Genomic DNA, 26,692 nt, shown 5'->3' on the forward strand with positions numbered 1-26,692 from the left:
AAGCAGGCTCCCTGCAAAGCAGGGGAAGCCCGATACAGGACTCTATCCCAGGACTCCGGGTTCATGACCTGAGCTGAAGGCAGTGGCTTATACAGCCGAGCTACCTAGGCATCCACATTGTGAAGGTTTCTTTAATGTTTTGATTTTGTCTAATTTAGTATTATATTTGTTTGTTATCAGAAATCAAAATGAAAATAATTATATTTCTTTAAAAGAAAGGACATTTTTGCTTGGTAAAAACAATTTAGGGTTGACCCTCACTCTTCCCTCTTTGTTACCTGCGTCAGGTGGATCTCTCAACCCACTGTGGGTTCATGGGCGGACTTCAACGCAATGGCAGCACAGGGCAGACTGCCCCTTACTATGCTACCTCGACTGTGGAAGTGATTTTCCACGTTTCAACTCGGATGCCATCAGACTCAGATGATTCACTCACCAAAAAGGTAAGAAGTCTCTTTGAGGATTGAGGACCATTCTTAGCCACCATGGTTTATAGGTGGGACTCTTATAGTCCAGTCAAAGCCCTTGGCATGACATGCACCGAGACTGATTTCCTCTGGGTGCAATTTCAGTGTATTTCTTCTCAAGCTACAGTTGTAATTAATCTGAAATATCTAACTTGGCAAAATTAGACAAAGAAATAAATGAAAAGTTTGAGTCTTAAATCCTAAGATTAAGATATAGGAAAAGGAAGGGTCTTAAATGTTGTTAATTTTGGATCTTCCTTCCTCTGACTATTAACTGACAGAAAATAGCATTCTTGACCTCTCAGGTTGGCAAAGGTCTTAAGATGCAAGGACTCTGTCCTGACAAATTGCTGAGAAAGCAGGCACCTCCCAGGTTTGCTGGGGGCAATTGGGCAGTATCTGTGAAAATCACAAGTACAGGTGTGCTCCTGCCTAGGGGGTCCCACCTTTGGCACTGACCTTGTTTCTCTTCCAACTTGGGCCCAGGAGGCAATTTTCTCTAGAATTGAGAGGAAACCTCCTCCACCTTTGAGGAACTCCCCAGGGGTACATGGCCCTGAACTTTCAAACCTGCAAGATGGTTACTTCAGGTAACCCTCTATTAGAGGTGAGGAGCACCTTAAAAGAAGAGGAATTTTAGTCTGGGAAGGAAGCCTAGAAGTCTGACCCACTGCTCTGAGTTTCCAGATGAAAGGAAGAACTGCAGCTAACCTGCTCTAGTGGGTGGCAGAGTGAGCCTGGAATCCCTACCTCACACCCACTCACTTCCTACAAGGATGCAATAAAACTACAGCAGCACCTCAGTGGATGGGAAAATAGCTCATTGAGGAACTAAAAAATCCATTAAAGGATTGAAAATAGCTCATTGAGGAACTAAAAAATCCATTAAAGGATTAAGTGTGGTGGTTATAGCCAGGGTCTAGAGACAGGCAGACGTGAGCTCAACTGTTAGTAGTCTGTGCCTCAGTTTCCCCATCTACTAAACGAGATTAAAAACAGTCACAGGGTTGTTGCGAAGTAAATGGATAATGCTCATACAACTGCTTAGCATGGTGCCTGGTGTAGGATTTCTAACATCAGCCCTCATCATTGCCCACTGGTCTAATCGAATCCTTTTTCTCCTGTCGCATTAGGAGTGACTAATATTGGCCAGTGGGCCCCACTGTTACCACCTCATCTCTTCTCTCTGCAGTTTTGCTTTTTCATCACTACAGCTCCACATGTCTAGACCACCTATATCGTGGGCGGTGGTATTCATAAAACCTCAGAACTTGGGTCGCAGCACAATCACAGACAACGTATTCACAGTGACTAAGTGTCTGGGACGTGCAGAGCATGACGGCCATGTGCTGCCTCCTTCAGGCATGGAGGAGCTGCCTCCATGGCTTAGGTTTTAATGGCCACCCTGGTAGCGATATTCTTATTGAAGGGGGACCCTGCTCTGTTTCAGATTATCAGGACCTTAGGCAGGGCTTCTATATCCTTTATACTTGCAGTGCCTTGTAAATTACTGCTAATCCGCAAATGTGTTGCCATATTCTATGACTTTTTTATGACTGAGAACTATTTTGTTAATAGGTTTATTTAAAATATTTTTAAAAATTATTTCCTAGATAGGATTCTTTTGGTTTTTTTCCTCTCTTCCTTTTTCTCTTCTTTTTTTTTTTCTTTCACGAAAGACATCATGTTTTCTTGATAAAATGCCTTGCCATAAATAATGTTGCAAGGCTTGGCCTGGTTGAAAGATTCCCTACTGTAATAATCAAAATTCAGCTGATACCTTTTGCAGCTCTGAGATTTAGCATCATTAGTGACAAACTCTCTTTATCAGGATGTCTCACAGCCAGACTAAAAATCAGTCACAGTAACAGCAGCCCACAGTTCCTTGTCTTATTCTAACTAAATTGTCCCTAACAGCTTAAAAATGAGCTGCAAAATTCTAAAGTGATTCATGCTCTCTTCTGCCCCTGTCATGGGGGCACTTTTTCAATTCCACAATCCGGTTGCAACCCCATACTGAACTCTTGATCCTTCACTGCAGAAATTTGTTAGCTCTAGCTAGATTAGATTTTTCACAGCTAATCTAACTGCTGTAGGGGTTTGCAGAGTGGGGACAGAGCTGTGCTATTGGATTTGTCCAATTCATTTGACTCCAGGACTATAATTGCACTTATGTCTTACAAGGCTTTTATAGCCTCAGGCTGGCCAGCCGCATAAAAAACAAATTGGCAGTGATACAGTACAAGTGAAAAGGGATGAAAGGCCCACATTATCAGTCTCCAGGCAGCACTGTTCTGGCAGGAAGTTTCTTGGTTAATTTACAAATAAAACTTAGATTTTAGGATGGGCACACTGTCAGCTGAACAATGGGGATGTCAGGCCTGACTGTTACTTAGTAAAAGTAGCAGCCGGGCCTACTGAGGAGCAGGAATTCTTCAATCAAACAGACGACTCCTTCTGGAGCCAGCTGGCGATGTAATGCAATTAGTCGGGAAAGGAGGTCAGCCTATTAGGTGTGTACCATGACCAGTGTCACCAGTGCGTGCCGCCTGGCAGCAGCAGGCAGAAGGGCCCAGGCGGAGGGACTTTGAAACTCTGTCAGGACAAGAAGTGGCAGGACATGGGGTTGATTTCTTAAGACTGAAGAAGCGAGCATTTGTTCTGAGCCTGTTAAGCATCCGTGCATTCTGGAGCCTGTTGTGCAACTGAAGCAGTAGCGAGCATGAGTGACAGCTCCGTCCCAGGACGAGACTCATCAGTCTCTCCCAGACTATACATGAGTCATACCAGCTTCACTTGTGTGCACGCAACAAACTCACTGGTGGATTTTAGATAGGGGGCCCTCTGTTCAGAATTCTCCAGAACTCACAAAATGACATCTCTGTCATGAAATCCCCTTTACACTGAGCAACACATTGAAGCTTCCAGAGTATTCCTTCCTATTCTGACACGGCCGGGTTAGCTTACTTATTTCACCTGCTTGTGTTCTTGTTTGAGGCAGAAGAGGGCATGTTTTTGCTCTTTGCTCAGATCTACTAGTCAGTGGGTCCTGTGGCCTTAGCTCTTAGTTTTGTGAGTTAGCCAATTAAACTGTGACTTGTCCAGAGATCTGGAGCACATGATATTGAAAGCAGCTTTGAGATGATGAAAATTGTATCATTACCACACAGAAATAGCTTTTCCTTAATTACAGAAATGCCACACTGGGAGGACAGGTCTGTCAGTGTGATACTATTCTCCCTTGCTATGGTTCTGAGAACACAATCCAAACAGAATTAGGAGAGACTTATGTGAATTATATAATTGAGGAACCTAATTGAGGAAAGGGAAAGTAACTGGAAATTTCAGTAATCACTGTATTACCTCAGAGCAAATGCCTTGAGCAACTTATGCTTCTGGATTGAAAGGAACCATCACAGGTTTTAGGGTGCTAGCATTAGGTGGTAGCCCCCCATTTGAAGGGTGTTTAGTAGGTGTGTTGTTCCCATTGTGACTCTTGTGCCGGCATTATGTCAAGGGGCACAACAAAACCACCTGGCAGTTTGCCTCTCTTGACAGGGTGATGGCAGCCGTACTGTCACAATTTTCTTCTGCTAGGCTAAATTTCCCCCAACCTGCCTCCCACCCCAGCAATGTTTCAATTTGATACAATTCCTATTTCCCTTGAAAACCTGCCTTTATTGTGTTGCTGGTAATGCTGACTATGTTTTCACTCCAAAACGATTGAATTTCAGGAGTGTGTTGTGAGATCCTGGCATGTTTTATTAAAAAAGAAAGAGAAAAGAAAGAGAGGTGGAAATAGATGAATATAGAGAGACATTCAGTTTTGCTATGAGAATTTGGTGTCTTTCTTTTTCTTTTAACTATTTATGGATGGTGATGGCATGGCTGCACCTTTTGCCTACTACCCTTTTCACCTTTATATGTGATGGGGGAAGAGGAAGAAAGATATACTGGGTAACTTCACATTTAGAAAGTTGTAGATGCTGTTAAATTGTTCTAGATCATCATGACTTGTGTTCAACACCCACAGTTGTGTTTATCCCAGTGCCCAAGCTCAGACACAGCTGAATCATGTGCCCCTCTCATAGGGGTTACCTGTAATCGCACCTGTACCTCACTGTAGTACAAAGGTCAATTTTTAAAAATTGACTCAAACAGGGGCGCCTGGGTGGCTCAGTGGATTAAACCGCTGCCTTCGGCTCAGGTCATGATCTCAGGGTCCTGGGATCGGGTCCCGCATCGAGCTCTCTGCTCAGCAGGGAGCTTGCTTCCCTCTCTCTCTCTCTCTGGCTGCCTCTCTACTTGTGATTTCTCTCTGTCAAATAAATAAATCTTTAAAAAAAAAAAAAAATTGACTCAAACAGTCATTCCCAGAAGCACAGAAGAGTGAAGAACAGGAAAGCATTGCAGCAAACCAACTTCCTTTGTAATCTTGTAAATGGAAAAGAGGCCATGTTGGGGGTCACCTCACAGTTTTCTTTTGTGGTCAAATAGTGTGTAAGGAAAATTTGCTTTATACTAACGTGTTTTAAATACATGGTACTCCAGAGCATCTTTTTTTTTTTTTTTTTTAAATACAAAACTACATTACCTTTGGTGCAGCATCACTATTTTATTAATAGTGCCTCTGAATTTAGTCATTATTGGGGTTCGTCTATTAAATAAGCTAGGAAGCAAGAAATGCTTCCCCAAGTGATGGTAGATCGCATTCTTCTGCAGCATGTGAGAGAACCAAACCTCAGACTTTCAACAGGTGTCAGAGGGCCTTCACCAGTCAGCCTTTCTGGTTGTAGAACTTTAATTTTGGCCAACATTTTAATCTTTATAATCTAGTCTGTTTAGTCACAGTCTCCGGCTTATCAGACAATTTCATGCAGGGCCTTCTCCAGCCCAGGATTCACAGTCAGTACACAGGACCTTCATCAAGGGTGTTCTTGCGGCCAAAGAGCTCAGCCCAGGAAGAAGTCTCAAAGAGTCTCTTCCTTGGAGGCATGCTAAGCCTTTCTTAGAGATCCTGGGGGTAGCTGACTTGTTTTTGGATTTTATGGCCTCTTTGTCTATAAAATGACCCAAAAAAGTGGGTTACGCTATTTGAGCAGTGACAGTACAACTGGCTTTTGTTGTCAACTTTGATGGCTGTGAACAGTAGAAATGACACTAAGTTAGAGGCCCCAGCCCAGATTTCCAGGCCTGCTCTGCTCCTTGCTATTTGCACACCTTGTCAGGTGGTGCCTTTCTCTTTCTGAGCCCCATCCCTTCCCTGTCAGATAGCACAAAGATGATGTCATCTGCCTCAGAGAGTAGGAAGATTTAACAAAACAATACATGTGAACATACTTTCTGGATAGTAAGACAAACTCTCTGAAAGCTAGTTACTATTGTTGTTATTAAATTTAAGTAATACTTATTAGTTTCTTAAACAAAGGTAATTTTATATGTACTTTTTCTTAAAGCTTTGTCACAAATCTAGTTTTTATACATTTGGTAACAATTGTGTTATAGTAGCTTTTGGTCTTATATTCATATTTTTTCTTAATAACCATTGAATTTAGAGTTTTATGAAGCTCTATTGTAATATGAAATAAAAGGCTCATGTTGTTAATTGTTTGGAGACATGCTCAGCAGTATAAAGCATAAGGCTTTAATACAGGAGTAAAATTCAATTTAAAAAAATCCTTGAAAAGGTCTCATCCCCTTCTAGCAGTAATGTACCTGCCATGCTTAGATGCATCATCTCAGTGCCAGTGTATTTCCATAGAAAGTAAGTGGTAATGAAAATTTTCATGTGTTTATCTTTTTTTCAAATCGTCATAGAAGACAGTGGCATTGTACCTTTTTTTAGTAGTGAAATATTCTTGCCTCTGAGTATTATAATTCAATTTGTTAGCCACGACCCCTCATAAATTGCTGTTATCACTCTGATTAATAAAGAGCCAATTGGCCATTGCAGCTCCGTCACTTGGGGAATGACGAGGTCCACATTGTCTGGTCTGAACACTCCAGGGACTACCGCAGGGGAATTATCCCGACTGCCTTCGGAGACGTTTCAATCATTATTTACCCAGTGAAGAATCACATGTTCTTTATCGCGATCACGAAGAAACCCGAGGTACGTTTTCACCACATTATCACTCTGACTCATATAGCATTTACCATATGATTCACTGTTTTTGAAAAATAATGATATAAATATGTTAAAGGGGACTTTTTTCCAACTGGTGAATGTCTCACATATATCTGAATTATACATGCCATATGGAAATTCAGTATGAATTGGGATTTTCACAGTGTCTTTCCTCAGGAGCACAGAATTCTGTATTTTTATGTCTAGACTCTTTGGGAATTACAGTTTGAAGATATTCATGGTATTTGAAATGTTTTGAATTTAAAAATTTTTTTTTAATTTTAAAAAATGATAATTTTAAATTTGGGACATATTGATTAATAATTATAAGAGTTGAATGAGCCCTATGTCACATCTAGCGTTTTGTGGATGGCTGTGGGTATAGAATTCGACCTTGCATGACAAACAGTCACTGCTCACCAAGCCTCTGACTGCTGCTAATGGGGGTCAATCCTGAAGGATTGCGAGCATGGCTGTGAAGAAAGCTAGGCCTCTGCAGCACAGCCCGCCCATGTGATGATTTTTAACAATTGAAGCACCTTGCCACAGAATCAATGTAGCCACATCAATTGGTATTGATCATGAGAATGGCTGGAACAATCCAATGGTTATGTGCTGTGTACTAAATTGGCTGCACTTTCGATCCTTGCCATGCCTTTAGTGGTATTTTAGTGGTGCTTTATATAGGGACTTGTTTTTGTGTTGGAATTATTAGTAGAAGGGTTTGCTTTTACATTTTTTTTAAAGATTTTATTTATTTATTTGACAGACCGGGATTACAAGTAGGCAGAGAGGCAGGCAGAGAGAGCGGAAGGGAAGCAGGTTCCCTGCTGAGCAGAGAGCTGGGTGAAGGGCTCGATCCCAGGACCCTGGAATCAAGACTTGAGCCGAAAGCAGAGGCTTTAACCCACTGAGCCACCCAGGCACCCCTGCTTTTACATTTTTAATTAAACATTTAGCATAGTTAAGTCACTTCTCGAGAAAATGACTTGGTGCTCCAGGTTGGTATTAAGTGTAATCTTCATTTTCATTCCAAATTGTTCTCTTGAAGGAACTAAAAGTTATCATTCTACATACTCTGTATTTTGAGCTTTAAAATAATAGGTAACTGAGATTTTCTGGGATTTATAGCATAATCAAAAGTGTTAAAGTCATGCAGATTAAATGAGCTAAGAAGTGAAAGGTAGTTGGTATTTTGGAGGTATTATGCATGTATTGCATGGAGCACTGGGTGTGGTCCATATACAATGAATTTTGGAACACTGTAAAAAATAAAAGTAAAAAAAAATGAAAGGTGCTTCAAACAGTGGCTGACTCAAGAATAAAAGCTGTAAGTGTTAATTGCTGCTGTTGTTATTACCATCGCTGGTAATTTTTTAGTTATAGTCACTACTATGAAAATAGAATAAATAATAAATCATTTCTCAGACTAGACACAGTGTGGGTCACCTCCTGAATTCAGAAAAGCCCCACTCTGGCTGGTGAGAAGCCTGACATAAAGGGAACCCTCTTTTCTATTCAGGGAGTGAAGATGCCACAAGTTCTTCACACTAAATATTTGTGTTATCTTTGATTTGTGTCTTTTTGTATAAAGTTTTCATTATTGTATAAGAAAATGGCTCTGAGTACTAATAATGTTTGTGTTTGTCCGGGAAGAACACTGACTTTAAGAATTAAACTTAAAATGTTGATATTAGACAACCAACAGATTTAGTGTCCTATAGCTTCCAAATCTGCAAAACATGATTCTTTATTATTTAGTATGGATTAACTGGCTTTATTAGTTCATTTTCAGTGTGGTCCTCTAAAATGTCCTAAAAATGTCACCATTATTTTTTGTGGCAAAAAAAGAACATAAAAGGTATTTCAATTCACTTCACAGTGTCAAAAGGGTCCCACTTTTAACTTTCTTAAAAAGTGGTTTTTTAAAAAGGTATTACACTTCCAACACATGAAAACAAGTATTAACATACCTTTTCAAAATTTCTTTAGAAAATGTACGTTTTACAAATTTGGTCATAAATTTTGACAAGGTGAATTGAGCAAATCACTGTCTGAATATTTCAATCCAAAAGCCTTCCCTTTAGGGAAGAAGAGAATAATAGCCAACTGGAAATTTAGTGTTATCCCCACATTTAAAGTACAAACCATTACAATGTAATAAAATTAATCCAGACATTTCCAGGGCAAGTGTGGCTGACCTTTTGTTCACCAACCACTGACCCCAGGGTGAATGCAAGAGGCTTGTGGAGGGAAAGTCTGTTTGTTTGGCTTCAGTCCCTGGTATTTAAATTGCATTCCCTAATCAAATGAAAAGGCTGTCCTCTCTATCAGGTTACAGAATCCATGGCAACATTTGGCCTTTTATATCCATAATGTTAGCCTTTTTGTTTGCATCTAAGTAGAGACACCTGGAGCAATGTTAACATTAACCGATTTAGCATTAATAGCTTCATTATATAAGAATTTCTGATCAGATAGCTGTTACTTTTGTTATATTGCTTCAGCTTGTATTGTTGTCATTTTTATCTCCCTGCTTGGCAACCAGGCAATGATTTGCAAATTTTTTTTGTCTTGATTAATTAAGCAATATAATTATCAGTAACCGTGATGCAGTCTTTGCTCAACAAAGCTTCTGAGAGAAAACAATGGTAAGTCTGTTAGTATGAATGCATTCCACGCGTCCCAGATGCATGAGGATATTATGGACAATGAGGGGAAAGGCCGCCTGTAAGCGAGGACAAAGGGTGCCACGCAGACTCGACACACTGCACATACCGCCAGGGACATGCTGCGGGCTCCCTGGGACACAGACGCCTCGTTAGATTACAGCTAGTCAGCAGAGATTAATTCTCAGCCATTTGGTGCAATAATTTACCCATTCCCCAGTCTTTTAACTAGTGCTCCTCACTTGGAAGTAAAGGCTTTGTACTCAAAAGGTTTATTTAACCTTGTCTACTTTTAGGGATCTCCACCAAAATCATTATTTTTGCTTAGAAATTGTATTGACGCAGCTGCTTGAAGTTGAGGAATATTCCTTTGGAGGAAGACAGAATTATGCACAAGTTCCATGAATTATAGGTAGATTAAAGGCATTCTTTTAGCACCTGTATATTTCATCTGAATATAGTATGACTCTGGTCTAAGTAAATTTATTTTACTGGTCTCTGGGCAGCCATACTTCTTTAAGAATAATTTTAATCCTTTTTTAGGAGGGGGGAAAAAAAACCTCATCAGTACACAAAAGTCCTGCTCATTGGGTAGAGTCATGCATATTCAAATTGTACTTTCATTCACTCAGCCTCATTAATAGCGTATGTAATAATGTAGGGCTATTTGTAATACAAGCTCACAGGCAGCATTGCTTCCAAGTCCTTTGAAATTTAACATATTTCGCTTTTTCATTCCATACACCTCCCTTAAATATACAAATTATGTGCCTGGCAGAATCCGCCTCCTCTTAATAATACACAGCATTTGTGAAATGGTATGTTCAAGAAGTGTGGGCGTGCTGTATGAGCACAGAAAACCCTCGCGTCTGAGAGGGCCTGTTCACTTCTTGAGCTTTTTATTGAACTTTAAAAATAAATAAATAAGTAGATAGATAAATAAATAAATACCTGTGTATTCGGTAATGTGGTTTCATTGTGAAATTATTTTCAAAGTAAGTTCATCTCTGTAAATATCGACACAGTAGTCTTTGATCATGAAAAAGAGATGTACTGTTGTCAGATTGCTGGGGGCTTTTTATTTCTTTTTTTTATTACTAAATCACTAGTCAGGGAAGACTTGCATATAGAGCAGAGCATGAAGGCTTGAAAGAGTTTGTTTAAATGCCCAACTTATTCTGCAGAAAAGGGGTTCCTAGAGCTTCCAAATCACAGTGAGAACCCATGTTGCTTTTCTTTTTTCAGCAACTAAATATAATTTGGTATTCAAAACATTTGCTTTTATGAATTTGTGAAGGTAGGTTTTAGTGTTTCTGTCATGTTTATCTCCAGGTACATTAGCACGTGGCTAGTGACTGTCCAACCAGAGGGCAGACATGCCAAAGCAGCCTTGACCGGGTGCAGTTAAGACAAGAGAAGGCTGAGTTCTCCTTATCACCTCAACCAGAATGTCAGTTTTATAAGTGAAAGACCTGTCAATGTCCTCCAGACTCTCCTTACTTGGCCCTGGTAGATATGGGTAGGGGAGGAAAATAGATGATTCAGCCATTTCTGAGAAGTACAGGCAGGAAACAATACCAGGATAGAGTTCCAGTTCTAGTTCTAGTTCTAGTTCAGGACCCCAGAGTTCTAGTTACAGTGCTGCCACGAGTGGATACAGGGCTTAGGCAGGTCTCTTAATTTCTTCGGACTTTTTTTTTCCTCAGCTATGGCATTCAGGTTGGGGACCAAGTACTCTCTGCAGTCCTTTTCAAGGATTCTAGGTACCCCTCTTAGATGATGGGCCCTGTTTGAGCCTCCTGTTCCTAGATGCTTGTCCTTTCCCTAAGTTGCTCCAACCCACCAGGTTGCTGTCAAGGTGGTATTTATCTTCCTTGCAGATTCACAACTACTGTGAGTGTGTGAGCGTGTGTGAGCGTGTGTGTGTGCGTGCGTGTGTGTGTGTGTGTGTGTGTGTGTGTGTGTGTGTATTCTCATCCCTCTTCAGGAAGACAGCTAGTCCAGGACCTTCACCTGGAGCCAGTACCCAGAAATGCTGGTTAAGGCTGATGCACCAAAAATCACAAAAACATTTTTGCATGTGTAAGATGAAGAGTAGCCAGTATTGGCATCTCTGTTTGAAAGGAAATCTTTTACTAATATGGCTTCATTATATATGGGATGTGTTTGACTGCAGCATGGTTATGGAAATTTCTTTTTTATTTCCTCTATGCAATTTTCTTAAATATTTATCTCAACCCCAACCAAATAACCTTCTTGAGATAAAGCATATCCTTTAAAATATTCTGGGAAATTCTCAGGGAAAGTAAATTGTTAACTTTTGAATATGTGAAGAATCATTTATTCTAAAAGATAATTGAAAATGCTAAATAGCCAGAATTTACTAAAAGACATTATTTTTTTAAGTAATCTCTACATTCTACATGGGGCTTGGGCTTACAACTCTGAGATCAAGCATCACATACTCTACTAACTGAGCTAGCCAGGCACCCCAAAAATATGTTATTAAACCTATTATCACAATATGTTGTTTGGGGAATTTATTATTGTTGTTATTGGAGTTCTTTTAGTAAAGGAATGACGTTGAGAACTCTGTGAAAGGCATTTGTCATTTGCAGATGTTATATCAAAAACAAATTTCTTCTCTAATTTATTGCCACTCCTAATTAGAGGAATTCCCTGAATACAAGGGATTTATATTATTTCTTTTGCCCAGTTTTTGAAAGACTATCTGAGTCACCCACAAGCAGTTGCCAAAGAATAATAAAGCACATTCATTTATAAGATAAGCCCCAATACAGATGGAAAAAATCTATAGCCTATTATTAACTCCTAGCTCCTATTTTATCCTTTACAATAATTTGGCTATTGAGAATTCTCTCTCCATTGATTTACCTCAAAAGTTGATATTGTTTTACTTTTTTTTCAGTTGGCCTTTGATATATACATCTTTCTCTCCTTTGCCTTAACGTCCCTCCCTCGGCAGCCAGAGCCAGCCTGTGTAAATGCATGCTGAGTGGCAAAAAGTAGAGCCTGCTTTGTGTCAGAAATCAAGACCATTCTCATCCTCCATCTCTGAGCTACCTCAGTACGAGGGGCCTCTGGGCCAAGAAATGGGGTGGGTTCTCCTGATTGTTCCATCAGGGTGTCAGAAGTACACAGAACTCCTCTGCGACAAAGAAAACAAGGCCCAGTGCCCCCCAGAATTCGAGAATTTCTCCTGAAGCGTGTATTTTCTGTACTATCCTTGATACCCATTAGTTTGTTGTTTGTTGTTGTGGGGTTTTGTTGTGTTGTGTGGTTTTCTTCATATGTACTTCTATCACAGCTGCATCTCACTGATTATGAACTGCTTCTAGTGTAAGTCATAGGAAGAAGTGTACTTATTGTTTTAAGGAATGTATTTTAAATTTTCCTAAGTGTGGTGTTGCCAAAAATAGGAAGAAAGAGCTATTCTTTCTTATTTTCCTTATTTGTTGGTTGTCATTTTTGCCTGGACTAGACAACTCTGAATAATTTTAGACTGAATAGCTCCTTGATTTTCCTCTTTGGAATTAAGGTGCCCACTCCTCCCACTTCCAACCCCAAGAGTACTGTCATAAGAGGGAGACACTCATTATTTTTCATAATTAGTGAAACTAACAGTTTCATCTTTCTTTGCTCTTTCCTGAGTCTCCTCAAGTGTGACTGTTAATCTGTGCTCTAGGTGCTGATCTCAAAATAGATTTAGTCAATCTTTGCAGTTTTTACATGTCTGTGTTTTGCCTGTGGAGCCTTTTCTCAATCCCACCAAACAGAAGAAGAAGAAGAAGACATATAACATCAGAAGTCTGTTCAGGACCCTAGGACCATACTGTCACCCTTTCATCCTGGCCTATCGAGCATCTCCATGAAGCAAAAAGATAGTCACAGCAGATCTCATTCTAGAAATGTTCAGGTGCTCAACAGATTTGGTTAATGTCCAGTGGTCAGAGCCTCAGAAGCTGGAGGTCTTTTCTCACTCATTCAGGCAATGTATCTATTGAGGCCCTTTCGTGCCAGATACTATGTCAAGGGCTGGTGGTCTCATGATCCTGGAATCTCAGTTTTAGTAAGGGAGACAGCCAGTAAATAAGTAGGTAAATGGTTGACTAGTTAGGAGCTTTGGTATTATAAAGAAGATAAAACAAATGGGCACCTGGGTGGCTCTGCCTTCAGCTCAGGTCATGATCTCAGGGTCCTGGGATCGGAGGCCCACATCGGGCTCTCTGTGCTCAGCAGGGAGCCGGCTTCTCCCTCTCTCTGCCTGCCTCTCTGCCTACTTGTGATCTCTCTCTGTCAAATAAATAAAATCTTAAAAAAAAAAAAAAAAAAAGATAAAACACAGCGATAGGATGGGCAAGAAGGAAACTTCTTTAATTCAGGTAGGGGAGATTCTAGTTTCCAGTCCAGCATGTAGGGAGCTTGGAAGTCATCACCCTCATCCTAACAACATGAGAAAAAGCTAAACAAACTGAAAATCAACAGCTTTTCTTTGAGCCATCAAAGAATTAAAGTCACAAGGAAAACACTGTCCCCCAAATTGGAGAGACAGGCAGACACAGAGAATCATAACTTGCCATAGCAGAAACCCAGGAACAGAAACCCCTGGGGAATCAATAACAGAGTAGGAAAATGTCAACTGTAGTTGACCAATTGCTGGAGGCTCCATGTACACAAATTTGTGAATTAGAGTCAAGATGGGCCTGGTCTTTGGGAGACCCCCCACCCTTCTGTGTTTTCCCTCTGGTTGCCCTACCACTTTCTCACAGTGAGGATTGGGGGGGGGGGGGAACCCTCATGCTTCAGCAGAGGGAGGGAGAAGAAGTCATTTTGAAATACACCTGGAGTGTTCTGTTCTTCTTAACCAGGCCTATCCTCAAGAGGAAGTGTTTTACCAGAGCTTTTACCTGCTGGAGTTTTACCAGAACCAAGCCAAGCTGGGGGGAAAGGAAGCACCCAACTCGAGTTCCCTCTCACTTTGCTGTCTCACCTAAGGGGAAAGTGGGGAGGACACAAAAAAACAAAACTGAGAAGCACTTGTGGAGGTCATAGCTCAGAGATCCAGGCTCACTAAAAGACTGAGATCTGATCATAGGTCTGTGGAACACTTCTCCCCCATGCCTTATCACAACATCAAAGGACTTTTATATAGTAACAACTGAAAGAACTGCACATCTAAGGCCTTATTTAGGAGCGACAACAGGGAGACAAAAAAAGGAACATCCACATGCAGAAAAATGAAATTGGACCATTTCCTTACACCACACACAAAAATAGACTCAAAATGGATGAAGGATTTCATCTCCATTATTAAGAATTATAGACTCCAAAGCCATCAAAGAAGAATCCCTGATAGGCCCAGTTAATCCATCAGCCTACTTTAAAAGACATTCATGGAGATGCCATGATTGTTCCCTAAGGGGACTTTCTCCCTATTTGGAAATTCTTTTCCTGTGTCTACCCCAAGTTCTGCAAAATAGAGTTTAAGTGTGTTTTCACTTATTTTTCGAGGAACTAGCCCAAGTCCAGTGAGTCATTTTTCCAGCTGGTCCCTCCTCAAAGAACATTGCCCCGTTGGTGATCTTGTGGAGCTGTGCATTCCCAGAGGACACTGCCATGCCTTCCCCTTTCCATATCTGTGCATAAGGAAGGTCAAAACAGATTATCTTTTTTTTTTTTAATTTTATTTATTCCTTTGACAGAGACAGATCAGAAGTAGGCAGAGAGGAAGGCAGAGAGAGGAGGAAGCAGGCTCCCTGCCGAGCAGAGAGCCCGATGCGGGACTCGATCCCAGGACCCTGAGATCATGACCTGAGCTGAAGGCAGAGGCTTTAACCCACTGGGCCACCCAGGTGCCCCCAAAACAGATTATCTTTAAGGACTTTTCTATCTCTGCCATCTACAATTCCAGGACCAGCTACCGTTTCTCTCTCTGGGAAGTTCACAATCCTGTAGTGTGAACTTATGAACTGAAGGAGTATATCTGGACCCATAAATTTAATCTTGAGATGTCAAAATTAGTGACAATAAATCAATTAAAAAATTGCATTGAAGTACAATAAATTTCCCACTGGAAAAAAAAATAGCAGTTATATTTGCTGGAAAGACTGAGGAGTCCATAGACTGAAAATTTTGTTAAAATTTTATAAAAATAAAATGTGTTAAATTCTTGGACGCCTGGGTGGCTCAGTTGGTTGAGCAGCTGCCTTCGGCTCAGGTCATGATCCCAGCGTCCTGGGATCGAGTCCCACATCGGGCTCCTTGCTCCACAGGGAGCCTACTTCTCCCTCTGACTCTGCCTTCCACTCTGTCTGCCTGTGCTCGCTCTCACTCTCTCTCTCTCTCTTACAAATAAATAAATAAAATCTTTAAAAAAAATAAAAATAAAAAATAAATAAAATAAAATGTGTTAAATTCTAAGCACTCTCATGGGCTTTGTGGTTGCATAGGTCTTGTACAGATCAATTCTTCATGGAGAACCCCTTATGAAGGGAAGTCTGGCTTTGAAAGAACGAGTCAAGCCTCTCCAGAGGAATGGTCAGGACAGGCTATTACATGGAAAGGCAGCTTTGGCCAGCTCAGTCCCCATGGCTGTTCTTTAGTCTTTTCATTTGCCTCTGAATGGTAATGATGCTGCATGCATTTCCCTAGATAGCTGTGGCAGAGCTTTCCAGTCCTCCCAAGTATGTAGTCCAGCCTCCTCTCCTGCTTTACTCCCTTTAGTGGCCCTGTCTCTGACTTCCCACCGTGATAAAAAGTAAATCCCTCAGCATCTGCGTGCAGCCCTTTGCCTTATTCCAGCCACAGTCTTTCTCTTTATTTACCTGTAATGCGTATAACACCAACTAATGCTTGCTAGATTGGCACTTCAAGGGATACATTGTGAGAACACTGCTTTAGCAAAGAGAGCCAGTGCCACCTCTGTTTCTTTCTTATTTTATACCATCTGCTTGGAGTGCCCCTTTCTTCCCACAGGTCTCTGCTAATATCCACAGTCATGCCCACCTCCAATACAAAGACATCTGTGGCTTCTCTCCACTAGCAGAGGACTCTCTGCAGCTCCAGAACATTATATCTGTACCTGAACCAAAGCTTTTTTCTCTTGTCTTTTTTTTTTTTTTGTCTTCTTGAATACATATTTTATCTCCCCTACAAACTGCATATATATAAGGGTTCTGACATATTTACCTCTGAATTTCTTTACAGCCTTTATTGGAGCTTTGATGAAAGCAGGCAAATATGTAACTATTAGACTGATAAAATCATGGAGTGCCTGGGTGGCTCAGTGGTTTAAGCGTCTGCCTTCAGCTCACGTCATGATCTCAGGGTCCTGGGATCAAGCACCACGTCGAGCTCTCTGCTCAGCAGGGAGCCTGCTTCTCCCTCTCTCTCTGCCTGCCACTCTGCCTACTTGTGATATTCCTCTCTGTCAAATAAATAAGTAAAATCTTAAAAAAAAGAAAAAAACCTGAGAAAATCTGAAATCTCTTCCATTTTTACCTAGAAAGATTTTACGTAGACTTCAAAATTTTCAGGAAAAATTTCAGAGTTCTTTATCTATTTTTCCCCCAAATGATCCTCTGTTATTTAGAGAATGCATGTGTACAATATGAAGATTAAAATATACGGAAATAAATATTCTCTTTCTCAGAAGCATATCTTACATTTCTCTTAAAGTTTTTACCCTTGTCTCAATATTGTATGGTTTTTCTACCTTGTCTCTCATTAGGACAATAGTATTTGCAACCCACTTTAGGGATTAACATAGCATTTGAATGTTTCAGCCACTCTGTAAGGAGAGTAGGGCATACCTCATCTTTCCTGGGCTCCAGATACATCCATGTATGTAACTGTAGTAAGTTACCAAGGGGACTTGGTTTCTCGGCAGCCAAACCAAGTCCCAAATTTGAATCTCAGCAGTCTCAACCTGTTTTAAGAGTAGAAAGGTGTTCGTTTTCACTTTCACCTCAGAATGTGGATTCTTATTCATGAAAGCCTATTTACATGTGAGTGCTTCTCTGTACACATCCTGTGTACACTTTGTGGCCATACATATGGAGTCCAGTAGAAACTTGAATGCTGGATCTCTGTGCTGTCACCCACCCCTTGCTTGATAAAGGTAATGCCAAAAAGCTGAGTGCAGAAATCCTAGTCATATCTTTGCTATGAACACACGCCCCCCCAGTTTTTAAAAGGGAATGCATAACTGGCCAAACTGGGTAAGTCAAGCCACCTGTTCTCTGCATTTATTGCTTTCAGTGTGGCTTGGATCTCAGGAGACCTGTATGTGGCAGTGTTCCGTTTCTGGAAGCTGGAGGTTATCCGTGAGGAACTTAAATGGAGCTCAGCTGTTCGTTACCTTGCTTTGGAGCATCCAGATGTCTTGACTGAGTCCATGAAAGATTAATTCCCACAGATCAAGTGGAGATTTCAGCTAGCTTTCTGTGTCCCAAGGATTCTCCTCTGTGCTGGCTTCCACAGCTGGACGCCTCCTTGTGTTGGCACACTAAGCAGTGTTGCAGCATGAACTTCAGTGCAATTCCCCGTTTTCAAAGAACTTTCTCTGCTTTCAAGCTGTCTGGGCAAGAGAACTTTGATGTGACAGTGTCCTGGTCTACACCCAGGCCTGATAAGGAAAAAACCATTTGGGCTGCACTTTCTAGGTTTGTGCTTCCTTCTCAGATGTGCTTCCTTTAGTGATGGGAGCTCCACGTGTGCCTCTTAACTTGCAGCTGGTGAGGAAATCTTACTAATCTCAGGCTCTGGTCATCATGCTAGGGGAGGCCAGTTGTGAGTCATCCAGGAACTTTAGTTTGTTGTGAACACACATGCTCAACAGGGATGAAATGCTGAGTTAAGGTTCTGATTATTAATTGTATTAGCCTTTCTCCTAAGAACCAACTTTTGGTCTTGGTTGTCTGTATGCTGTATTTGTTTCTATTTTATTAAAGCCTACTTTTGTCCTTACTATTTCTTCCCTTCTTGTCTCTTTGAGTTTATTTTTCTTTTGGATTTTAAGTATTTCTTGAGACAGAGGTGTGTCTCATGAAGTTGAGGCTTTTATTCCTTGCTAAAAAGAGCATTTAATTCCACATATTCCCTCTCAGTCTGCTTCAGCATCTAATATCCACTCTTCTCATGACTATTTAGCCTAACATATTTTTAAATAAGTATTTTTTTTGACTGCTGAGTTATTTAGAAGTATCTTTCTTGATTTCTAATCTTAGAAATTTGTCCTAGTTATCCTTTGGTTGCAAATTTTAACTTATTAGTTCTTTGGGCACAGAATTAAGATTGTATGATTTTAGCCCCTTGAAATTTTCAAAGTCGTGCTTTATGACCTAGAATAGGGCTTAGCAAACTTTTTCTGTGAAGAACCAGGTAGTAAACCTTTCAGGCTTTTTGGCCCACACAGTGTCTGTCACAGCTACTCAGTTCTTTTCTGTGTGAAAACAGGTATAAACAGTATATAAGTGAAGGTTTATGGCTCTGTTCCAGCAATACTTTAGTTTTTGACTGATTTTGAATTTCATGTAATTATTATATGTCACAAAATGTTTTTATCAACCATTTAAAAAAGTAAAAACCATTCTCAGCTTATAAGCTATACAGAAAAGTCACCAGGCTTGAAATCAGGCCTCATAAGGCTCTACTTGTAGATCCTTGGCCTACAATATGGTCATTATTTTTTTAAGATTATATTTGATTATTTATTTATTTATTTATTTATGATTGAGAGAGAGAGAGAGCATGAGAGGGAGCATGAGAGGGGAGGTCAGAGGGAGAAGCAGACTGCCCATGGAGCTGGAAGCCTGATGCGGGACTCAATCCTAGGACTCCAGGATCATGACCTGTGCCAAATGCAGTTGCTTAACCAACTGAACTACCCAGATACCCCAAATATGGTCAATTTTTTAAAAATATTCTAGGCATGCTTGAAAAGAATGGGTCTTCTATAATTGTTGGGTGAAATATTTTGTATGTATCCATTAGGATGAGTTTTTTTGTGTTTTTCAAATCTTTTATGTTCTTTTTTTTTTTAAATATTTTTAATATAACGTTAATCAAGAAAAGGGCACAAATTTAAGTGTACAGCTTGATGATGTTTTCAAAGCAAATGATTTAATGCTTCCCAGATGTAAACATAGGATATTGCCAGCTGCCAGAAATCTCTTTACACTCCCTCCCAATCACTAACCCCCCAAAAAGGTGGTCACTGTTCTGATGTCTGTCACTGTTGATTAGTTTTACATGCTTTTGAACTTTCTGTGACTGGAACTACATGGTGTGAACTTCTTTGTGTTTGTTTCCTTCACTCAGCATAACGTTTAGGTCATTCCCATGATGTTACATGTAGTTATGGTTTGTTCATTTCATTACTGTGGAATTTTCTGTTGGTTAAATGTACCACAAATTGTTTCATTCATTCTCCTATTGATGGACATTGAGGATATGTCCAGTTTGGTGAATATGTGTGCCTTGCCTTTTCACTTTCATTATGAGCAGAATGTTTTACATTTTTATTAAGACCAATTAATTTTGTTTCTTTTATGTCTGTTGCCTTTTACACCCTAAGAAACCCTTTCCTGACCCCAAATTGTGAAGATATTCTCATGTGTTTTCTTCTGGAAATCTATTGGTTTTAGGTTTACTATTTTTTTAAGGTTTTTTAGGTTTAAGATTTTATTTATTTATTTGACACAGGGAGAGAAAGAGAGAGGGCACAAGAAGGGGGAGTGGCAGGCAGGAGAGGGAAAAGTAGACTCCTCGTGGAGCAGGGAGTCTGATGTGGGGCTCTATCTCAGAAACTTGGGATCATGACCTGAGCCGAAGGCATGTGCTCAACCAAATGAGCCACCCAGCACCCCTTAGCTTCACTATTTTGATCTATAATCCACCTAAATTTTTTGTGTGTGATATGAGTTGATATGAGTTAGAGGCCAAGATTCACTTTTTAAAAATAGCTATCTGTTTGTTTCAGAGCCTTTTTTGAAACAGACTTTCCTTTCCCTATCAAATTGATACGCTGCTTTATTGCCAATCACCTGGATCTATTCTTGGACTCTATGCTCTGTTCTGTTGATATATTTGTCTGTCCTGGTACCAACATTATGATATATTAATTACTGTAGTTTTATAGTATCCCTTGAAATTAAGTAATATAAATCTTATTGCCTTGGCTAACTTAAGTTTTTTCATTTTAATATAAATTTAGAATGAGCTTATCTATATCTATAAAAACAGCTTGGTAGAATTTTTATTTGGTTTGTGTTGAATCTCTTGTTCCATTTCAGCAGACTTGATATCTTAATAGTATGGAAACTTCCTATCCATGAACATTGTACATCTTTCCATTTCTTAGGTTGTCTCTAATTTACCTCAGTCATGTTTGGTTGTGTGTGTGTGTGTGTCCTTTGTCAAATTTATTTCTAGGCACTTGATGTTTTTGATGCTATTATGAACAGTATTTGTAAATGTCATTTTCCAGTTGGTGGTGGCTAACATTCAGAAGTGTAATTGATTTGGAGTGTATATTGTATTCTGTAGACCTTTCAAAATCCAGTTCTAGTTAAATTCCTTTGTGTTCTAAATCCAGTTCTAGTTAAATCCCTTTCTCATGTACATAATAATGTTATCTGTAAATAAAAATAACTTGATTCTAATCTTTATATTCCTCTCTTTTTACTTCCTTTCTTTTATTTTCTTTATTGTAATGATTAGGATATGTTGAATAGAAAAGGTGACATAGACATCCTTGCCTTTTCATATCTTAAGTGGAAAACATTTATTATTTCACCATTAATTATGTTACAATTTTTTTTTCCTTAAAGAGTTCATCAAATTGAGGAAGTTCTCTTCTATTCCCAGTTTGCTGGGAATTTTTTTTTTAATCACGAATGAGAGTGGAATTTTATGTGTGCTTTTTCTGTATCTATCAAGAAGGCCGTACGGTTTTTCTTCTTTATTTTATTAATGTAATAAATTGCACTAGTGGATTTATGATTGTTAGACCAACCTTGGTTTTTTATGCAAAATATGATTTGATCAAGATACAGTGTCTTTTAAATATATTTCTGGATTTAATTTGCCAAAAATTTGTAAGAGATTTTTATGTCTTTGTTTAGTAAAAGTGCTGAATCTAGCACTTTTACGTCTTTGTTGAAGGATGTTAGTTCATAGATCCCTTATCCCAGTTCCTCACATCCACTCCTTTGAGCAGAGACAGTCTTCTGTTTACCATTGTATCTCCAGCCGCTCTCCCAGTGCCAACCACAGAAGAGATATTCCACAAATAAATAGCCTTTGACACAAATAAAAAGACCTTGCTGGAGACCTGCATTTATTAAGTAATTTAAATTATTTAAAATAATAATAATTTCACCCATTAAACCAGTATTTGCTTTCCAGCTGTGTGCCAGGTACAGTGGAGGTTTCTCTCTACCATCTCCAAAAACTCCTCCCTAGTCTTCTTTGCTAATTCTTCCTCATGTCTCCAACCTCTATAAACATTGAAGGGGCATGAGATTAGTCCTTGAACCTCTTTTCTTGCTCATCTGATCATCCAGTCTCATGGCTGTAAACACCATCTGTAACTCTTATGAATCTCCAACAGGAGCATCTCCCTTGACTTCCAGCCTGATCTGTCACCTGATTTGCCACCCCCATACATCAACACTGATATCTAATAGGTATCTCACACTTAGCATATTTAAAATTGAACTGGTGACCCTCCCTTTTAGTCTTCACTTCAGGAAAAGGTGGCTCCAAACTTCGAGTTGCTGGGCGTAAACCGTGGCATCAACCTTAATGCCTCTTTTTCTCAGTCACTTCATTAGTACTCCTCAGCAAATCCTGTCTGCCTTCAGACTATATCCAGACACCTACCACTTCTGCCTCCATTCTGATCCAAGCCATCGCCATCTCTTGCCTGGATCATTCACCAACTCCCTAACTGGTTTCCATAATGCTTGCTTTTTGCAATTTTCCCAACACAACAGCCAGAACATACTTTTGAAATGTAGGTGAGATCAGATCTCCCACTTCCCTAAACCCTCAGAAGGCATTTATCTTGCTCAGAGCAGAAATCCAGAATCCTTTAAGGCCCTTCTTATTAGCTTTCCCAACTTTATTGCCTTTTGTTCTTTTTCTTGCTCACTCAGCTCCAGCCTCTCTGGCTTGCTTGCTATTTCCTAACCATAGCAGTTACACTCCCACCATAGGGCTAGGTATTTGCTGTTCCTTGGCCTGGAATGCTCTTCCATCAGATGTCCTCATAATATGAGGTTCATTCCCTCATTCCTGTCAAGCTTTTACTGAAATATGATCTTATCTTTGAAGCCCTCTCTGGCCATATGTTCTAAAATTGGAGGACTTATCCCCTCAGAAAGAGTCCTATTGCTCTTCCTTGCTTTTATTTTTCACCTTAGTGCTTTTCTACCTAATACATATTTTATGTATTTATACTGTTTATTCTCTCACACCTCCAATAAATTGTAAGGTCAATGAAATAAAGAATTTCATTATTCACTGTTGTGTGAATAGAACACAACAGAAATAGAAATGGTGTACTCGCTTCGGCAGCACATATACTAAAATTGGAAAGAAATAGAAATGGTGACTAGAACAATGTCTTTCACATAATAAATATTTTTGAATAAATGAATAAACAAGTGAGAGAGTGAATAAATACAAGGGTTACAAGGCAGACCTAGTCCTTGACCTCATGGAGCTGACATTCTCCATATTAATAAATGGAGTCGATGAATTTCTAATGGAGGAAAAAAAAAGAGTGAGAGTGAGAAAGGACAGGCACCAGAACTTTGTGGCTTGCCCCGGTAGTAAAAGTGGGTCCAGTGAAGGAAAGTCAAGCCTCTAAAAAGGAAGCAGAAAAAGAAATGAAGATAACACAGTTATCTTAGAAGCAGAGGAAGGAAGATTCAAGAATGAGGACTATAAGTAGGATCTTATAGTTGTTAACATGATAGTCATCATCTCCTTTAAGAGGTCTGATGTACACACCAGGATCCATGCAGAAATATTGCCAATTCCAAACTGGTTTTAGAAGGATGCAAGGCTAGGAGGATGCAAGACTAGGAGGTGCACAGTGAGACACGGCTGTATAGTGTGCATAATCCACACAATGTAGGCACCTAGAAAGAATAATGCTATTTCTGTAAGTGGCAACATAAGGGAAATAAAGAATAACCTAGTGATAATTGTCATGAGAAGTTTTGCTGAAGAGTTCAAGGTAGAGGAGTATTGTGGAGCAGACCTGTGTTGCTTGATTTGAAAGCCCTGTACCCTGCTAAGGTTAGCATCACTTCCGTGGGTGATAGTCTGGGTGGTCATGACAGGTCTGACACATCAACCAGTTGTTCTCGTGTCTTTGGTTTGACTTTTACTGGTATTGGAAAAGTAAGTGTTTTTCTGTTTTGAATCAACAGGTTCCGTTTTTTGGACCTCTGTTTGATGGAGCCATAGTGAGTGGAAAGCTGCTGCCAAGCCTTATATGTGCCACATGCATCAATGCCAGCAGGGCCGTGAAGTGCCTCATCCCACTCTACCAGAGCTTGTATCTTTTTGCTTTGAGCATGTAAGCTATTAACCATGCCAGAATCCTGATTTCCAGCAGTTTGTCATGAGAGGTGAGTATTCACTGGGTTGAAGAGGGAAGAGAGAATGTTTTTTCAGTGCGTGTTGAAAGTAACATCGTGTGATCTTTATACCATCTGTTAATTTATATTAAATATAATAATATTGTGCTTCACCAAACTCCAAAAGACTTTATTTTCATACTGTAGACAAATAAGTCTGTGCTAAGACGGTCTGTGACCGTCAAGAGAGGCTCATCCCTTCTCAGTGTTTTGCCTGAGGTCAGGTTCCCTGCTACCTAACCCTTTGGGTTACAGTCTGAAGTGTAGAAGGTGGGATGCTGAGGAAACTGTAGTGGGGTCACCCAGAATGCCTACCCAAAACCAACAGCAAATGAAATGATTCTAATCTGTCAAAGAGTGGGACAAGTGCCACCTGAAGTTGAAATGGACTCCTAGGAGGTCAGAGGAGGGGTCAGTTGCACCTGGCTGGGGGGACAGGGAAAGGCATCCTCAGTGAAGTTGCACTGGAACTTGTCAGTGAGAATGGCTGAAAGTCTTTTTGTAATTTTTCCCATATCTTCACCAACTCTTGATCCTCTCTCTAAAACCAGAAGAAATTTCACTTTTGCAATTTTTTTCTCAGGCGTCAGTTGGCACACTTTAATCTTTAAGTCCAGGCACAATGTCTGACTATAAGAAAAAGAAATTAAGGTGACTTCATAGAATTACTACAAAAGGCATCTGACCTCCTAGTAAAACTTGGAATCTCTTTTGTTTCTAATTAGTATTGACAATGAGTATAAACATGTGTTCGACCTCTCTCTATACTTTTTCCACTCCAACCGTAGGGGATGTTGCTAAAGGGTGGGGGTGAGGATAGGTGAGAAATCTCATGTGTGAATAGATACAGTTCATGAAAAATACCTTTCATTAAAATCCTGGTCACTGCATTGACTGATATTCTGTCTTTAGATTAAAAAAAATACATATGCCATGTGGCAACATGGAATTATCATAGAAATTAGTAGTAGAAAAGAGCTATTAGGTCCCATCTGGTCCCTCCCTGGGGGCCAGGGCAGCATTATTCCCTTCTGCGTGCTCCCTCGCGCTTTGTCCAGGCCGGTGGTACATGTTTGGGAGATGGCATTCTTCGAAGTGATATCCGCAGCACTCTAGTTTTACTCTTAGAGCGGATGTCAATTCAGCCTTCAGCATGGGGGTTTTATTTCACAAATGCTTGAAAGAGGTTCTTGGCAGAAATGAGAAAGACCTATTCAGCAGTTGGCTTGTCAGTTTGCATGTCAACGAGGATGAGCTGGACACTCATCAGTCAAGTATGTTGGACCAAGGCAAGGAAAAATCATCTGCAAATGAGAGAATTCTGCTTTCTAGAAGTCCATTGTGATTTCTGTCACGTCACCTTCCCCACTTATCAAGCTTCTCATTACAAAGGACATGCTTTGTTATTTTGTTCGACACTGCTTTCTCAAATAAGAATGAATATAGCACCAGAATAATCAGGTTCAGGGAAAACAATATTGTTACAAGTTCAAAGGATAAGATTCAGCATCACTTGAAAACTTTTCGACAAACCACATTGGACTGATGTGGATGCCAGCCAGGGCTACTTATACTAATGTGGGTGAGTAAATACTGTATTCTCCGGGACTCGTGAAGTAACCAGGTTGACATCTCAGAGTTCAACTTGGTATAGAAATTAAGAAAGGAAAAGTAACAAAACCTATCATGTCGATATTATAAAAATTTAAGTATTTTTCTTTTATCTTATACCTTGAGAAGATTCAATGCATGCTGTTCAAATAAATTACTTAAAACAATTTTTATAAAGATGTTATCAGTAGGGAAAACTTTGCAATCACTGAACTACTCTATTATTTAATTTCTACCTGCAAAAGTGCTCATGTAGGCCAGAAACCAGAGTATAATAAGAAGAAAAGTTGAGGAAAAGTAGGGCAAAAAAAGAAAAAGGAAGAGTGGGGTTTGGGGATTTTTTTTTTAATTTTTGTTCTTTAGAACATTAATAATGAATAATTTTTACACTTTTTAAATAATTGTGTAGCAGCTGATGTCTGGAATTTGCTGCTTCATTGAGATAAGCCTTAGATCTGAATTTTGAAAAACACTGAATAACCTAACACATCCTAATCACAGGTGTCTTCTTGCATTCTCATTTAGCAAACAAACAGTGTGGACTGAGCACCAGGAGCTTGGGATACACAAGGGAGCAAGGCAAACAGGGTTTTTGCCCTATACTTCAGAGAAGATACACAAACGAATAACGTTGTATAAAGCAACTAAATAGAGGGTGTGGGTAAAACAGGGCCAGGGAAGAGGCTCTCTGCAGAGAAAGCAGCTAGGCTGAGTTGGAGGGATGACAGGGAAGCTGTCCCCAGGGAGTTGGGATGGCGTTCCAGGCTGCCTGCACCATAGCAAGAACAGGAGTCTGAGTGTCCTCAAGTGGGAAAGTTGGGCTTTTTAGCATTTAATGCGTGGTCAGGCCCATCAGGGTACAGACAGACACAAAACCAAGCTTCCAGCAGAGGTGGTTTTCTGGGTGATTCCTGAGGAAGCCAAGCTTCCCCAACCCTGTCACCTCATGGCCCACCTTGAAAGTTCTAAAATTAGCCCAGCATCAAGGCTGCTTGATGCCAGGGGCAACTATCTCAAGCCTCTGTAGGTCCCCCCAAGGGCTAAGAAGACACATCTAAAACCAGGGCTAGGACCCAGGGGTCCCAGAAGAGAATGAAAATATGGGGCCCCTTGTTCAAAAAGTAAGGAAAGTGCCTTTAAACA

General features: G+C 40.0%; 1 protein-coding gene across 23 annotated transcripts in view; it reads left to right on the forward strand.

The window, feature by feature from the left end:
• Positions 1 to 26,692, forward strand: part of RALGAPA2 (Ral GTPase activating protein catalytic subunit alpha 2) — a 328,431-nt gene that overhangs the window by 221,264 nt on the left and 80,475 nt on the right. For 16 of the 23 annotated variants that reach the window (XM_082743139.1, XM_082743124.1, XM_082743140.1 and 13 more), the window contains 3 exons: positions 288 to 443; positions 6,421 to 6,579; positions 23,729 to 23,856. In XM_082743139.1, the coding sequence (XP_082599265.1) occupies positions 288 to 443; positions 6,421 to 6,579; positions 23,729 to 23,856 (443 nt within the window). Of the gene's footprint in view, positions 1 to 287; positions 444 to 6,420; positions 6,580 to 23,728; positions 23,930 to 26,692 lie in introns of all 23 variants that reach the window. The other 7 variants (XM_082743142.1, XM_082743122.1, XM_082743138.1 and 4 more) reach the window with 1 other exon arrangement.

This window comes from Mustela nivalis (genome assembly GCF_964662115.1).
Source record: "Mustela nivalis genome assembly, chromosome: 8".
Classification (NCBI taxonomy): Eukaryota; Metazoa; Chordata; class Mammalia; order Carnivora; family Mustelidae; genus Mustela; species Mustela nivalis.